The 18,231-nt window shown below is 34.8% G+C and overlaps 1 protein-coding gene across 2 annotated transcripts in view; it reads left to right on the top strand.

The window, feature by feature from the left end:
- The window catches only part of LOC118735328, a 126,288-nt gene that overhangs the window by 27,757 nt on the left and 80,300 nt on the right, over nucleotides 1–18,231 (top strand). The window contains exons 1-2 of one of the 2 annotated variants that reach the window (XM_036465019.1): nucleotides 16,137–16,159; nucleotides 16,480–17,362. In XM_036465019.1, the coding sequence (XP_036320912.1) occupies nucleotides 16,152–16,159; nucleotides 16,480–17,362 (891 nt within the window). In that variant the 5' untranslated portion in view covers nucleotides 16,137–16,151. Of the gene's footprint in view, nucleotides 1–16,136; nucleotides 16,160–16,479; nucleotides 17,363–18,231 lie in introns of those variants that run through there. The other variant, XM_036465020.1, reaches the window with a different exon arrangement.

Below are 18,231 nucleotides of genomic sequence, written 5' to 3'. Positions count from 1 at the left end.
TTTCGCTTATTTTTATTTTAAACGAAGAAGGGATTTTCTTCATAAAATGTTTGTTATAAATGTCTTAATTTTAAGTGTGAAGTTTTATTCGCAAACTTAAAAAATAATAAATTGTTTCACTGTTAAGACACTTAAGATGCGTTTGTGTTTGGATATAGTGCCAACAGAAAAAAATATTACATGTAGATATTGTCTTCCCAGATAGCGCATATTCAATTCTGTCTAAATTACAAAACATAATTTTTGCCCACTCCCAAAGGTTTAAGGTAAGGGAAAAATTGATATTTTCAAGCCCTATGTACACATATGTATTTTTTTAAACAAACTTTTTTGCTGAGAACTTATTTAAATTCCAAAAACCAAATACGAACTTGAATTAAAGGAACCAACACTGAAGTGAGTCAAAATGAAAATAAAAGAGCACAAATTTCTATGTTAAGTAAAACTCTCTGGGAATCGTACGATACATCTGCCGGTAATATGACCGGTCATCTAAATGGGAGATATGCAGTCTTTTGGCATCATATTTTACATCAGAATTGAAGGGATTTCTGGAAAATCTGACCAGTTCTTTTGTGTAACTGTGTTTTGCATCCATTGTCAACATATGGCCTCGGTTGATGTTAATTTAAGGTCGTTATTTTACTGCCTTAAAATTGAAGGGAAATTTTTACAGCGTTTTTTATGTGGATTGGTTTCTATTTGAGTGTATTGAGAATCGGCCAGTCTGAAAAGGCCTTGTAGGGAAGACAATAGGTTTGTTCGTCGAAAATCCAGCGAGAATTATCACTCAAAATATCAGATAGTAAGAAAAAATGCTCCCAAATTCTCTCTTATGTAGAGAAACTTGCATTTTTCTATACGAACGCAAATTTGCAAGTTTTTCTGCCAGATAGTGTCCACGGTTGCATTTCGAACAAAAGAAATTTGTATAGAATTTTTAAAATTCTTTCAGAGGGGCAAACAACAGGATCTACGTGTATATATCTTGTCAGTCCAACTTTCTTCAACATACGTTTCAATTTCTTTGTCGGGTTTACTATATCGACGCTGGTTGAGATTGTATTCCGATTAAGAATACAGCTTTTTTTTGCCGAGTACCTTCCAAATCATTGGAATTAACTAAATTAATTAAGCAAACAAGTATTAACTTACATTTTTATACCCGAGCGCACTTGTGCACAAGGGTATATTAATTTTGTTCACATAACGGTTGTTTGTAACAGCCAAAACGAATCGAGATAGATATAGACAAATGTATACATAAATGATCAGAATGAAAAAAGAAATTGATTAAGCCATGTCTGTCTGTCCGTCCGTCTGTCCGTCTGTCCGTCTGTCCGTCCGTCCGTGTACACGATAACTCGAGCAAAAATTGAGATATCTCAACGAAATTTGGTATGTAGGTTTTTGTTAATCCAAGGTAGGTTGGTATTGAAAATGAGCGAAATCGGACAATAACCACGCCCACTTCCCATATAACGGTAATTTCCAGAAATACGAAAACTGCGATATTTTAGTAACTACTGAAGATAATTCACTCAAAATTGATATTTACAATAATTTTTAGACGAAAAATAAGAATATTATAAATTTTTGGAAAATGGGCGTAGCCATGTGTATATCTTGGTAACCGCTGCACCAATTTCTTCCAAACTTGGCACAGTTGTTGGCCTTCGCACAACATACCAAATGGCCGAAAATTTTTAAAATCGCTCAATAACCACGCCTACTTCCTATATAACGGTAATTTTCAGAAATACGAAAACTGCGATATTTTAGTAACTACTGGAGATTATTCACTCAAAATTGATATTTATAATAAGTTTTAGACGAAAAATAAGAATATTATAAATTTTTGGAAAATGGGCGTAGCCACGCCCGCTTATGGTTACATGTGTATATCTCGGTAACCGCTGCACCAATTTCTTCCAAACTTGGCACAGTTGTTGGTCTCCGCACAACATACCAAATGGAAGAAAAGTTTTAAAATCGATCAATAACCACGCCCACCTCCCATATAACGGTAATTTAGAGAAATACATAATCTTCGATAAATCAGTAAATATTGAAGCTAATTTATTCAAAATTGATGCTTCCAACAATTCTTTACCAAGAAATACGTTTATGGTAAAATTTTGGAAAATGGGCGTGGCACCGCCCACTTATGATCACATATAAGTATGTATATCGGTAACCGTTCTACCAATTTGTACCAAACTCGGTGTGGTTATTGTGCTTGCCACATATAAGCAAAACGTTGAAAATTATTGAAATCGAACTAAAATAACGGCCGCTTCTCATATAACGATAAATTTCAGAAATCCTTGAAACTTCAATATTTCGAAATTGAAGGACGCTAATTTACTCAAAATTGATACACCCCGGCTTACCATCTAACGGAAGGTTTCGGAAAGGTGAAAAAACATATATTTAATACTTGCGCCGGGTATTTAATGTTCGGCTCCGCCCGAACTTAGACTTTCTTACTTGTTCATTTTAAAATCGCTCCAGTTTGTAAATTTTAAAATTTAACGAACTTGTGTATTCAAATTATCGGCGACGAAAAATCCAACCATGTGCCACAATCATATGTTTTTCCTAATTGCAAATTCTTGCTGGCGAAATTTTTTAAGGCTCGAATTCGTAAATTATCTCCAAGAAATAGTCTATTTACTCGTGATTTATTTGAATAAAACATGTGAAATTTAGTTGAAACATTTTAGCCGTTTTTAGCCGGTTTTATTTGCTAATTTAGCCGGTTCGTCAAAAAAGTTCTGGCAACACTAGTCAGAAGTTACAGGATTTAGTCTGGAGTTTTTTTTCCTGTAAGTTCATGAAAAGTGTCAAACGATCAGCTGATTTGCACGTGCAAACAAAAACAGAAAGCGGTGTAAGCAAAGAACCTTATATTTGTAAAAAAATTGAAGTAAACCAAGAAATATTTGAAGACGTATAGATTTTAATAATTAGTTGGTAATATTTCAGCCAAATCATGTTGTCCAAATGACATGTAAACAAACCGACTGACGTTTTTACAGGAAATAGTGCTTTTTGCGTGCCCGTGCACTTCTGCATCTGTTCTCCTTTTACTCTCACTTGAGAGAGTAAAATAGTTGTTACAGTTCCACAGGTTTTAGTCCGAAGCTCAAAGGAACAGACTATTTGTGTTTCTCTCTCACATGGCAAGCATCAACTTTTTTAGTGATGCCGTAAATATTTGTATGATACCAGTGTTGCCACGGACAAATTTTTTTCCTACCAAAAGCAACCAAACCTACCAAAATTTTTTTTAGTTTTTAAAATTTTTTTCAATGTCATGTCAGCTCTTCCCTTGCCTTTAAACCCTTCATGCCCCACCACAGCGTTATGCTATTGTGGGCTCCCAGGTAGTTGAAAACATGTGTCCACAAGCCTTGACCAGAGTCTAAGGCATTAACCGCTGCCTGACCATCCGAATTAATATTTATTATGGCCACATTTGCCCTTCTACGAAGACATTCGGGAACACAGACTTCGATTGCGGAGACTTCCGCCAGGAATATCGTTGGGTATGCACCCATTGGAATCTTGGTCCAAGTATGGCTGCCACATTATTCCCGCCGTCCACATTCGATCTGTCGGTGTATCATACTTGTGACCAGAGTTGGGCATTATTCGAATAAATTCTTATTTAGATAATTATTCGATTAAAATTTTATCCGTAATATAATTATTCGCAGATAACTCATTCACAAATAAATTATTCGTGAATAAATTGCTTTCGAATAATTTATTCGTTATTTTAAATAATGAATAAAAACTCATTTTTAATACATTGAGCCACCTTTTACTTTTATTTCTATTGTCAACGATTGTGAGTTAGCTGAATCCTGTTTACTATTTTATCAAGAATACTAGCCCATTCCCTCTGGTTTCGCGGCCCCTGATAAGATTTTTTGCGTTGGCCAATGCAAGAATAGCGTTGAAAACCAAATATGGGTAAAGTAAAAATTCTTAATTTAGGTTGAACAACTAAAGAACAGAACCCTTCTCACACATATTTCTGCCAAAAAAATAGCGCTCTGATGCTATATGCAAGAAAAAATCCCTTTCAATATCATGAGCTTTACCGATGGTCTTGTTTCCACTTGTGAGATCTTTTCTAAGTGTGCGTAATCTTCTTCTATGATCTTGCAACTACAACATTGGTCCGATGCGTCAACCTCTAGTCTTATGTCATGTAGGCCAACACAAGTCCTTATAAGGAAGCTGAAGAGCACAGATGTGCGTTTTCTATTATAAGAGAGCCAAAAATCCTCGATGTAAAATTTGGCCATTGATATACCAACAGTGGTCTTTCTTGGAAAGATGTGGTCGAAACTTTCCTTGCTGATTCGCCACTTTTAAAATATCCAAGAGCTGGTTTCCTTGAGTCTTACTGCTGCAGCAATGGCCGTACGAGCAATTTCATCAGGCGGAGGTAGATGCAAGGTCACATTTAGGGTGTATGACGACGTGAGACATCGTAAATTCGTATAATATAAACATAAAAAACAAAGTAGTGCAGACATATGACTAATGATTTCGACAGCAGCACCATTATGAATTGCAACCTGATTGTACAATAAATAGGGATTTTCTAAATAACTCAACTGCAGCGCCACCTAGTGGGTCGATTTTTCGCATAAGTATTTTTCATCATGCAGGAAGAACAATTTTGAATTTGAAAGCAATCGGTTCATAAATACGGCTTTTATAAATAACTCGGCTCCATCGCCACCGAGGAGTTTTCTAGTAGCCTTTAATAGGACTTAATGCGCAGGGAATAACCTCCGAAAATTTGACTTAAATCTATCCAGGGGTTTGAGTTAAATCGCAACAAAGCAAACGGATATCATTTTATACATAAATATATGTACATATATATATACATAAATTACTTGTTTGATTATTATTTTATTCGTCATTCCAATATTTTTTTTTGAATAAACAAAATTTATTCATTTGTTATTCGTCATTCGAATAAATTTTGCCCAACTCTGCTTGTGACCTTTCGCCATTACTATTTATTATCGCTTCACAGCAGTTCCTTTCAAGAATTCTGACCTTGTAGGGTTTGTAGAAGGATAACTCGGGAGCATCCAGGAATAAATTGAGAACATCCGAATGACCCCATGATCTCCACTTTTCATGCTGATCGTATTGGGCAGCCGTACGGCACTCCAGCAGGCCTCCTTTTCTATCTGAACAGACAAACGAGGAATGCCAGTAATGCGGACCAGTCGGTGCAGTTACTCAATGTGGTACCCTCGTTTACTGGCTAAACAGAATGTAGTACCACAGCCACAAACTATTTCGCTAGCTTCATCAGCTACATTAGAATTTAGAATATTTTTACTTTTGATAACTCCTGCTACATTCCACAGCCTCACCATTCGGGTTTTACTACCGTATTGAAAGACCAATACGTTAGTTTGGGTGATATTCCCCAAGTCTTACCATGAATTCTATGACAGGTATACAAAAATACTCTTACAATAGGAACATGATGCTTGCGACGTATACATTGCAAATTGCATTTTGGAAGTCAGCCTATCTTTCGCTCGTACGTGAGCTTCTCTTCAATCAGAAGAATTTGATAAAATATTAAGGGAGCAGGGTTTGAAAATGCTGTAATATTTTTATTTAATTTGCTTTTGCGGTGCTTTGATATATGATATCGAAAGCAAAGCAAAAGCAATTCAAAAATCAAACAAATGCTTTGGCTGCCGTTTTGCTACGAAATTTCGAAAGCAAATTGTGGAAGCACAAAGACAGCGCAACAGCAGCAAATCAACAGCAATTTGACTATAAATTTTCTGCGAAGCATCGAATTGGCAGAAATAGAGGATATTATATGTACATATGCGTGCGCAAATCCACTAGTCGCTTACCCTGATAAGCTTTGCATTGATGGCGGAGTTAATATGTACTTAGATAATAGGTGCGTTCGTTTAAAATTTCCAGCAGAAACCAACCAACTGCCAAATTTCGGCGAAATGTCATCTGTTCTCTCACAAGAGAGAAATATCCAAAATAGTACGCGAACAGAAAATTTGCAGAAACTTGCAAGTTAGACGAACAGCTGATATAATTTTTGTTTACATACAAAAGTGTAAAATTTAAAACGTACGAAAAGTCATCGCAAAGTGTTATACTGACACAGTTTATTGATTAAACAAACAACTACTTATTTCTTACAAGTTTAATTAGTCGGATTTTGTAATTTTTATCTTCCAAACCATCAAATTCAATTTTGTGATTTGTGTAAATGCCAACCAGCTGTTTTTGATCAGCTGTTTTCCTGTTGCCAAATTGCTGTTGGCAAAAATTTTTTCAGCAGAAACCAGCAGCTTCCCCTCAAAATGAAATGTCAGTTTGCTCTCTCAATTTCCCCTACTTTGCAAGTTTTTTGCGTACGCGAACGCAAAAACTTGTAAGTTTTGGTTAAACATGAACAATTAACAGCTACGCGAACGAACCTAATATACCATGCTGCAAAAGCGTCATGTGTACAACACAGCCAAGCAGATAACAGCACAGCAAAAGCACTATCACAGCAAGTCGAAAGCAATAAAATTGTTTAAATAAACTGCCGATAAAAAACAAAATAAACTTTTCAAAGTTACAGCAAAAGCAAAGCAGTTCGAATCAAAATCGAAGATTTTAAAGCTAAGCAAAAGCAAAAATAGTAATGCTGCTGCTGCTTTGCTGGCAGTTTTTCAAGTCCTGTAAGGGAGATATCGTGTCGTAACACAAAAATACCTTTTAGAAATAAGTATGTATGTATATAGATTTTTAAATAGTTCAAAATTGTGACTTCTGGTTAAGAGAGCATTTTTTTATATATTTTTTTTTATGGAAGCTTAAATAATAATAAAATTATTAAATAAACTAAAAAGAAATGCAGCGCGAGCAACGGAGGCTCTCGGCTGAAGAGAGCATTTAAATGTGTTTCATGCGCTGAATGCGTGGCCATGATTCAATAATACAAGGTTCGATAAACTGACAGTTGTCTCTCTCGCACCGCTCCCTTAGCAGTGGGACCGTGTTGCTTCTTTGCACATTTACATGGAAACAGTGTAACTTTGGTGTGAAATAGGAGTATGAGCGTTTGTGCAATATGTTTATTTGTATATGCATATGAAGCATATTTAACTGGTGAAAACATAAACTGTTTTTAAATTGGATGTTTACATCAATCTCATAGTAGTCTTATTTCAATTTTGAGTCATTTTTGCAGTTTTTATACAGCTAAATAGCACATAAATTACGTAATTCACATAGATACATCAATATTACGTTCAAAATTTAGTTTAAAACGCCAGATTTCCTGCAAATACATTAGAATTTACAAAAGGAATTTCACCAATAATTGCCTACTTTGCGTACTTTTCTACCATTTTCGCACCAAGAGATTTCATTCCTCCCCTTTTCTCCGTCCTTCAAAAAATGCAACCTTTTGTAAGGGAGTGTCAAACCGCAGCTGTCAATAATTATCTAACCTTGTATAATTGAATCATGGTGCGTGGCAATATTTTACTCAAGATATACATACATATCGTCACTAGACACGAATAAAGGCGCAACTTCAAAAGTTAACCGCGAAAAAAGGCGCACAATAAAAACTTCAGCGAAGAAAGTCTCTTAACATAGTTGACGGCGAAGAAAGACGCGTTAAAATATTTGACGGCGAAGAAGGACGCGTAAACTGATTTTCGCGGTCAACTATGTTTGCGGGTGTAATAGTATGTACATTCCGTAAATAGTTTTTGGGGAAATAATGCTGAAGTGACAGTCCTTGGCCAAGCATAAATCTATGATTACGCGTCTTTCTTCGCCGTCAACTAGGTTACGCGGCTTTCTTCGTCGAAGTTTTTCTTAAGCGCCTTTTTTCGTAAAATTTTTTTATGCGTCTTTTTTCGCCGTCGTAACACTAGCGCGCCTTTATTCGTGTCTAGTGACGATATATACTAAAAATTTAAGCAGGTCACAATCCTAAAGATTTTTATTTTTTACCTAAACCTGTACCTTCAGAATGGTGTTTAGTTCATTCAATTTGATGGAGTGCTTTCATATTTAAAACCCCTTTTTTAAAATAAATAGCTAAATTTAAACAAGTAAGAAAGTCTAATTTCGGGCGGAGCCGAACATTAAATACCCGGCGCAAGTATTAAATATATGTTTTTTCACCTTTCCGAAACCTACCGCTAGATGGTAAGCCGGGGTGTATAAATTTTGAGTAAATTAGCGTCCTTCAATTTCGAAATATTGAAGTTTCAAGCATTTCTGAAATTTACCGTTATATGAAAAGCGGCCGTAATTTTAGTTCGATTTCAATAATTTTAAACGTTTTGCTTATATGTGGCAAGCACAATAACCACACCGAGTTTGGTACAAATTGCTAGAACGGTTACCGATATACATATATGTGATCATAAGTGGGCGGGGCCACGCCCATTTTCCAAAATTTTACCATAAACGTATTTCTTGGTAAAGAATTGTTGGAAGCATCAATTTTGAATAAATTAGCTTCAATATTTACTGATTTATCGAAGATTTTGTATTTGTCTAAATTACCGTTATATGGGATGTGGGCGTGGTTATCGTCTGATTTTAAAAATTTTCGACGATTTTGTATACTGTTCCAAGGCCAATAACTGTGCCAAGTTTGGAAGAAATTGGTGCAGCGGTTACCAAGATATACACATGTAACCATAAGTGGGCGTGGCTACGCCCATTTTCCAAAAATGTATAATATACTTATTTCTCGTCTAAAAATTATTGTAAATATCAATTTTGAGTGAATTATCTTCAGTAGTTACTAAAATATCGCAGTTTTCGTATTTCTGGAAATTACCGTTATATGGGAAGTGGGCGTGGTTACAGTCCGATTTCGCCCATTTTCAATACCAACCTACCTTGGATTAAGGGAAACCTACGTACCAAATTTCGTTGAGATATCTCAATTGTTGCTCGAGTTATCGTGTACACGGACGGACGGACAGACAGACGGACGGACAGACAGACATGGCTTAATCGATTTCTTTTTTCATCCTGATCATTTATGTATACGTTTGTCTATATCTATCTCGATTCGTTTTGGTTGTTACAAACAACCGCTATGTGAACAAAACTAATATACCCTTGTGCACAAGTGCGCTCGGGTATAAAAACGTGACTATTATTCGCATGTGCGTGAGCTTCTCCCCTTCAAAATGATATATCATGCATTAAATTTGATAAAATATTAAATGAGATATCGTTTGGTAACACAAAAATACCTTTTAGAAATAAGTATATTGATTAAGTGAGCTACAATTTTTTGTAAAGATTCTGTTTAAATAATTTGAAATTTGGGTGAAAATTCGCGACAATTTTTAAAATTTTTTTACAAAGTTCCAAATCTGAATTTATATGGTGCTTGCTTTATAGCCTGCTAGACTTTTATAAAAAACAATAAACATTAAATAAACAAAAGACAAATAGCCAAAACTGGTCAAAATATCGCACTCGTATTATTTTGTGGGTAACTGTATGTATGCACATACATTAAAACTATGTGTTATATTCTATTTGCTATTATGTAATGTACTTATGTACATCTGGTTATATATGTATATGTATGTATTTATACAAATCTATTATACATACGGGGACCAGATTTCTTTGGCCAAAAATCGGAACATTTCTGAAGCATCGAATCCGAACGTACAATTTTTTTTGAATAAAGAGATATAACATCTTTTTATACAGTTTTATTTAAAATAAAACAAAGAACTTGAAAAATTATCGCAAAAATGTATACGCACAATATATACCAGGGGTGGGCAAGGCCAGGGCCGAAAAGTGCCACATGTAAATTCTGAATGCCACAAAGAGCCACCAAAAAAAACCACAAAAACAAAACTTTTATTTTCAAATGAGATTATTATTAGAAATAAAAAACATTAATTTTAGTTAATTTAAAGAAAATTTAAAAGATCCCTTTGGCCAAATTTTCAATATCTGCTTTTACGTCAGTTAAACCCGTTCGTAACCGTTCTGTTAAATGTTGGTTAGTCAATAAGTACGTCGTTTAAAATTTCCAGTAAAAAATGTCCGGCGAAATGTCATCTGTTCTCTCGCAAGAGAAAAATATCCAACCCTGCAAAAATCGTTGGACCATGTGATCTATTTGTGGTATTTTGGAGTACTTACAAAAATGCTCCTCTATCATGCTGTAGCGGACCAACTCGTGTCTCTGCACCATTTTATTGGTACCCCGATCACTGCTCGTGTTTTAACGAAATGTGATTGAAGTTGAGCATTTGAAAGCACATTTTCATGTCTGGCTGTAGCTGAACGTGTAGAGATGCTCGCTGTTAGTTGTTAGCTCACAGCATGTTCGGGTTCAAATACCGAAAGAGGCAACATGTAATTTTTTATTTTTGTTTTTGGTTTTTATTAATTGCGAAAAAGCATCAAATGAAGAACAAAAGCGTGTACAAACGAAAAAGCAAACCAACAACGTCATTGTTAATATGTTGGAGTAGTTTTGTGCTACTCTGATGTAATGCAGAGATGGAGTATATGGTCCTGCCCTAGGACATCGCAATGTTAGTTGGACCATATTTATACCTTTCATGAGCATGAAATGGTATTATAACTTTGGTCCGATGTTTGTAAGTACCAGAACAAAAAGAGATAGACCCATTAAAATGTATACTTATATGATCAGAACGTCGAGCTGAGTTGATTTAGCCATGTCCGTCTGTCCGTCTGTCCGTCTGTCCGTCTGTCCGTCTGTCTGTCTGTTTGTATGCAATCTAGTCTCTCAGTTTTCGAGATATCCGGATCAAATTTGGTAGGTGGGTGTATTTTTATAATGTATTAATCATTTGTCGGAACCGGAAGAATCGGACCACTATAACATATAGCTCCCATACAACTGATTGTTCAGATATGAGATTTTTCGTTATAACTTCTGCATTTATGCAGCTACGAACATGAAATTTTGCAGTACTTGCACCCATTATCAACAGAATACTTACAGTGAAAATTACAAAGATCGGGTCACTATAACCTATAGCTCCCATACAACTGATTGTTCAGATATGAGATTTTTCGTTATAATTCATCCATTTATGTAGCTAGGACCATGAAATTTCGCGCTGTTTTCACTCATTATCAACAGAAGATTTACAGTGAAAATAACAAAGATCGGGTCACTATAACCTGTAGCCCCCATACAACTGATTGTTCAGATTTGAGGTCTTTTATCATAACTCCTCCATTTATGCAGCTAGGAACATGAAATTTCGCACCACTTTCACTCATTATTTACAGAATACTTAGAGTGAATATAACAAGGATCGGATGACTACAACATATATCTTCCATACATCTGATTGTTCAGATATGGGATTGTACGGTAAAACTCCTTTATTTGAACAGCTAAAACCGATAAATTTCGTAAGATATTTTATAAATAAAAAATACAAGGTCTACTGAGAAAATCGTCAAAATCTTTGCTGTATAAGCTTTATCTCCTATACCACTGATTGTTCAGATACCAGTTTTTGCGATATATCTTCTTTATGTAGGAAACTAAACCCAATAAATTGTGTTACCGGTTTACATACCGATCACATAGCAGTGAAAATCACTTAGATTGGTGCCATATAAAGTATATCTTCCATACCTCTGATTGTTTAGATGCGATTTTTTATATAAGTATGTAACTCCTCTATCGATGTATGCAGATGTATTCAAAATCAGTAATCTGTCAAACTAAAATTTGCAGATGTTCATGAAAGGTATGAAGCCTTCGGCATAGCCGAAGACAGCGCTGCTCTTACTTGTTTTTATATGAATTGTGGTTAATTTTGGAGTACTCCGTGGCCCTTAGGGAGTACTCTTTACATGCATGCATGAAGTAGTCGCGATTTTTGCAGGGAAAATACTACGCGCACAGAAAATTTTCAGAATCTTGCAAGTTAGACGAGCAGCTGATAGAAATTTTGTTTACATTCAAAAGTATAAAATTTAAAACGTAATAGGCGGCAACACGGTGCGTCTGATTCGCGAGTCGATTTAGATGTGTTAAGTAAAAATAAATATGTGTTAGTTACACCGACATGACTCTGGTATGACTCTGAATGACTCAACTGTGTGTAGTCGAAAGGCGAGTCAATACGTACACAGTTGACTCGCGAGTCAATATTGCCTATAAGAATTTCGAAGTCTTATCCTGACACAGGTCACTGACTAAACGAATAATTACTTATGTACTTTTCACAAGTTTAATTAGTCGCATTTTACTATTTTAACTTCCAAACCATCAATGCAAATTCAATTCAATTCAGGGATTTGCGTAAATTCCAACCAGCTGTTTTTGAACAGCTGATTTCTTGTTGGCAAATCGCTATTCGTAAAAATTTTTCCAGCAGAAACTAGCAGCTTTCCCTCAAAATAAAATGCCATTTTTCTCTCTCAATATCCCCTACTTTGCAAGTTTTTTGCATATGCGAACACAAAAAGCTGATGGTTTTTATAACTTTCAATAATTATCACGTACGCGAATGCAATTAATTGTGAACGGTGTTTTGACTTTACGAATTTCACTGAAGAGTACAAAGACTCACAGTTATATGCTGTACCAAAAATTTTAAATATACGGCACGTAGCTGTTTTCAGAAGCGGATATTTTAAATCTGGTACTTGTTGCCGGAATTCAAGCAATGACAAAGCTTTATGTTGCATTCCAGTGCCTTATCTTCTTTTAATTCCAAAAACTCCAACTCTTCTTCACTTTTCTAAAAGAGGAGTATTTCGGATATTGTAAATTCATCCTCAATTATGTTACATAAAAGAGGGTTTATGAAGTATGCAAACGTATATTTAAATAATTTCAAATATTTTTTCAACATCTGCTTTGAATCATGTGGAATATTTTTTTCTAGCCATGGAAAATGATGTAATATTCTTTTTATGAGAATATGAATAAAAAGAAGTAGTTTAGCTTTAAAACTTAAAATATTTTTCGACAAATCAAAAACATTTTTATTCTCTCCTTGTAGAGGCAAATACAAGTTTTGCGAATGTTCCATCATATCGGTAAAGAACATTAAGTCAGAAAGCCAATTTTCATTCCCCAATTGCTGGTAATATTCCGATCTTAATTTGCGTATGTCGATATAAAAGGAATAAAATAAAAAAAAACAACACAATGGAAAAGAATGTCGAAAAAAGAAATATAGATTTTAAAAAGTAAAAAGAGCCAAAATGTTCTAAGCAAAGAGAAAGTAAAAAGAGCCGCACTTTGCTAAGCAAAGGCATGGATAGCTAGATATGAAACTCTTTTTCTCGTGAGAGCGCTGTCAAAGTGTGTATTTTTTATAAAATTCTCCAGTAGAGCCACTGTGACGAAAACATGTATGGGCATTTATAGAGAAATTTATGGAGAAACTTTTGATTCAACACAACGAACAAAAGTTGCAATATTCTTCATATCTATTTGATATTTCACTGTTTATATTGCCAGGAAAATTGTGTTTAGTTACAAATACTGTTTTATAGTAATATTAAAAAATGCGGGAAGAAGAAATCCACTGAATTCAATGTGATGGATTTTCCACACATTTAGTGGTAGCTCGCCACTTCGCGTGTCAGCTGTTTATCTGCCCAGGGATTGGCAGTGCTGCCAAGTACGAAAACGAGTTCCTGGGCGCACTCTCAAAAAAAATGAGAGAGTTTCATATCTAGTTATCCATGGCAAAGGGCCGCATTTGGCTCAAAGAGCCGCCACGGTGGCGAGAATGTAAATTGGGAAAAGGCATTTGAGCAAGTTTTGGCTACTTTTTTTGTTTAACAAATGTTTATTGTTTTTTTTTTTTGAAAATATAACTTACTATTTAAGCTTTTTCTTAAATCAAAATTTCAAACTTTTTAAAGTATTTATAAAAATTCGACGAATTGTAACAAATGTTGATAAAAATTTTAAAGATTTTAATTAGATTTTCTATAATTGTTTTGAGTATGCAGTTTTGTAGCCCATTAAACTTTAGTAAATTTGTGAAGTGCAAGTTTGAAGTAGTTTCGATTTACCGTTGATTTTTGACGATTTTTTGTCAATTAGAAATTAGACAAGAATGATATGGCGAGAGTATCAGTTTGACAGAATAAAATATAATGAAATTCATGGAAAATAAGGATTCTGGCTATGTTTATGTTCTATGTCCTTTATGGTAACCAAAATGCTGCACGTTTATACGAAACCTTTTTTTTTGGGCCAGAGTACAAGGAGTCTCTTATTAAATTAATTAAGAAAATACTAAAAATCGGGATTCAATCGGTACGAATGGTCACCGTAATTATACATACACATACATATGCATGTATTTCACTGCCTGGCGAAAATCTTATCACTCTACGTACATACCAGGGTAGCCAACTCGTGCGAAATTCCCCGATTTCAGTTTGCGTGGGGAATTGGGGAACGGACCGTTTTTTGTGGGGAATTTCAGTTTACGTGGGGAATCAGTGGATGGACTGTTTTTTTTTGTGAGGAATTAGGTGTTAACATATTTTTTTCTTTTTTGTTTCACTGATTTCAAGCACTATTTACAAATTGTCATTTGCATTTCTATTTTTGCCGTTTTGTTGATTTTTTTCAATATTGCGCAAAGTATGAATCTTGGATTTATAAGGGTTTTGTTAAAGAATGAACTATATTTTTTATAAAAAAAACTCATATTAAATAACCAAAAAAATAATTGTGAAAAATTGTGCGACTAAATTTTTTCGACAACTGTATGTATGTATGTATGTAAATATTAAATGTACATTTCTTATTTTTTATTTGTTAACTAACTTAATAAAAGTTTGGTTGGGTTTATAAATGTAAAGCTGTATTACATTTCAAAATAAAATAAACAGAAAGCCCAGAAGTATGTACAAATACATTCAACATTTTTTTTGTAAATAAGCAGATATCTATGGGAGAGGAATTCTACGAAATTTGGGGCAAAATCTGGGAATTTCATTGTCGAAATCGGGGATTTCTCAAAAATAAGTTGGCTACCCTAGTACATACATATGCACATACAAATCATGAACCAACAAAACAAGATCACCTATTCAAAGAAGCAAGAAAAAAGTATACATACATATTTCTGAGCGTTTTTCACATCTGCCGTGGTGGTATTGGCATTTATCATAAAATATAATAAGTGAAACTGAATAAAAAGGAGCCAAAGGTGTTCATAAAATATAGTGATAGAAAGTGTTTTGCAACCACGTAGCATCCGCACAGTTCCATTTTTCAATGCCAAAGTTCTGACCAAAAGTGCACCCGCTTTTCATGCAAATTTACTCCTCTCGGCAAACCAAACCAACGCACAAACTTGTTAAATTCACAAAGCACTTCTTTTATATCAAATATTTTTAATAAATCAAAATTTATACACTGCCGGAACAAAGTATTGGCACAGCAAATTTTTCACAATATATGAAATGATTTTTATTCTAATATTTTTCCGCCAATTTGGTATGCAATTATGGTTCATTCTACAACAACAAAACACAAAAATAAATTTCTAAACTTTGTGAAAAACTCGTAAAATAGCAAATTTTCATGCAAATTTTAAACCCTTTAACCAGATTTTCTAGATTTTTTAGAGTATGCAGTTTTGCAGCCCATTAAATTCCAGTAAAAAAAAATGCAAATTGGGAGTTAGTCAAAAATCGTATTGATTTTTGAGAATTTTTTTGTTTAAGGTGTTTTGCATATAGTATTTTCGAAACAAAAAATTTTTTGTATGGAAGAGACTGCGTGGATTAATTAACAAAAATCAACTGTAATTCCTAGTCTACAAATCTGCATACACAAAAAATTCCAAAAAATCTGATTAAAAAGGTGAAAATTGCATGAAAATTTGTTAAATTTTTGCGAGTTTTGCACAACGTTTGGGAATTACATTTTTATGTTTTTTGTTGTAGAACGAACCATATTTTTATACAAAATTGGCGGAAATATGCTAGAATAAAAATTGTTGCATATATTGTGAAAAATTTGCTGTGCCAATACTTTGTTCCGGCAGTGTAACTAAAATCGCTGCAGAAAACACATCAAATCGCTAAAAACCACTATGAAGAGGTAGGAGACGTTGTAAATAAAGCCAAAAAACATCAAAAACGCTACGAAAACTTTAGTTTGAAAATCGATTACAAATACAACGATGGCTGATTAGGTGATCTGTAGCTCGTTTCTGTAACAATTCTCTACCAAGGCGAATTGAGATATGAATTCGCCGCCCTGTTCTCTACTGCTAATGAGTAGTAGAGAATGACGTATATTCTCTACCAGTAGTGAAATAATCGGTAGAGAAGAGTTACGGAAACCAGCTACTGTAGTCGTTCGTTCATGCATACAAATACAATCGGTTCATTAATCTCTATTTTCATTTATATTTTCAGCTACTTCTCGAAAATGCTCTCCATTCAGCAACTGATCAAAGCTCTCCGCAAACTGCAAAACAGCTGCGCTAGCAATAATGGCCGAGATTTGATAAAAGAAAACCTCAAACGAGTTGCCGTCGTTGCTTCAGCAACCAATACTACAAGAAATGTAGTATTAGGAATGTCGGCGTCAGTATCACCCACTCGCCAAACAGCCGAAGGTGCAGCTGAATTTGGACCAACCATTGTAACGTCACTACCAACGCTAAACGATGCAATGATATCACCAAAACAACCCCGAAAACTTAAGCGAGAGCATGAGCAACAGCTGTTGCTGGCCACCAATTCTAGTCAACCACAACAACAAAAAGAGCAATCATATCAACTAGAACAAAGGCAGCATTCACAAGTACACGAAGTCAACTGTCAAGTTGGTCGACAACGTAGCGTCAGTCTTGATTCGCCTGCGATTGAAAACGGTGGTGTCACTGCTGGTCCGGAATACCAAATTGCCGTGAATTCATTGAAGACGACGTCGACAAGCGCGCAAGCTTCGAATTACACAACATCACTTATTTATACTACAACAACACAGTCCCAACAGATACATAAATTCTATCAGCAGCATCTGCATCATTTCCATACCCAAAACAATAAAAGTTTGAAAAATAAACAAACACAATATAACACAATGTCATCTTTGGCTGCTGAACCCAAAGCTCTAAAACAGGCTGATCAGACTGGAGCCACTACAAATGGACAACATCCGTCTCAGGATGCAAGCAGCTCGAATGGTAGTTGTTGCAATGGCAATGAACGGAAAAACTCATCCGATAAACCATGTTTCAATACAGGACTGGGACAAATCCTACAATTTATGGAGTTGATAGGCAATTTAAAGGTTAGTCATATCTTTGTTTCGCAGTGTTTTCATTGCATATCGATTTTTTCATCATAAAAGTTTGATCTACATACATATGCATAACGAACGAATACATTGTCACCAACGTAATTGTAGAATTATACTGAAACATGTGACGGGAATACTGCTTGATGATTTTAAATGTGACTATGTACTAATTGAGTCGCTATAAATTAGCGGAAACAGTAAAAAGTAGGATCTGGAGAAAACTGAAGCATGTGTGCATTTGTAAACATATACTTATGTATGTATGTACCTAGGATGTACATACATGCGTATATACACGAACTACAAAACTGTGAATGAAAGACATGAGAGCAAAATTGTTAATAGGCAAACCGGTTTTATTAATACAATTTATAACAACCATATCTACGGTTAGGAATACATTTGTGTAAAGACGATGTTTGCAAATTTTTTACAATATTGCATTCCACATGACGCAAACATATGTACATACATACATACAATTTACAAACGAATGTATGCGCGCAGGTGAGCATTGCATTTCCATACTGATATAAAGCTTTTTTTGATAGGCAAATCGATAAGCCGGCTGCAAGTTATTTGAATGATTGCAAAATATGTTTTTACTAACAGCAAGTTGTGAAATCAAGAAAGTTTAACGTCGTTCATCGACAAGTAACTGCTGCGTAAAGGTCGAATGTTGGTGTTTAATCAATAAATCGGAAAGCCTTTAGGTTGATTAGGTCATGCACGTGGAACTTATAATTACTTGTGGAAATCCTCTTGGCAGCCGAACAATTCTTATGATGTCATTAGTAGCAAAAAAATCCCAAAACATCGAATGAAAAGTATTCAGCAAGAATACTTCACTCAATTGGCAA

This window comes from Rhagoletis pomonella, unplaced genomic scaffold, assembly GCF_013731165.1.
Source record: "Rhagoletis pomonella isolate Grant_MI unplaced genomic scaffold, Rhpom_1.0 Rhpom_scaffold_00003, whole genome shotgun sequence".
Classification (NCBI taxonomy): domain Eukaryota; kingdom Metazoa; phylum Arthropoda; class Insecta; order Diptera; family Tephritidae; genus Rhagoletis; species Rhagoletis pomonella.
Note: the sequence above shows the minus strand (reverse complement) of the source record. Positions and strands in the feature narration are given on the sequence as shown.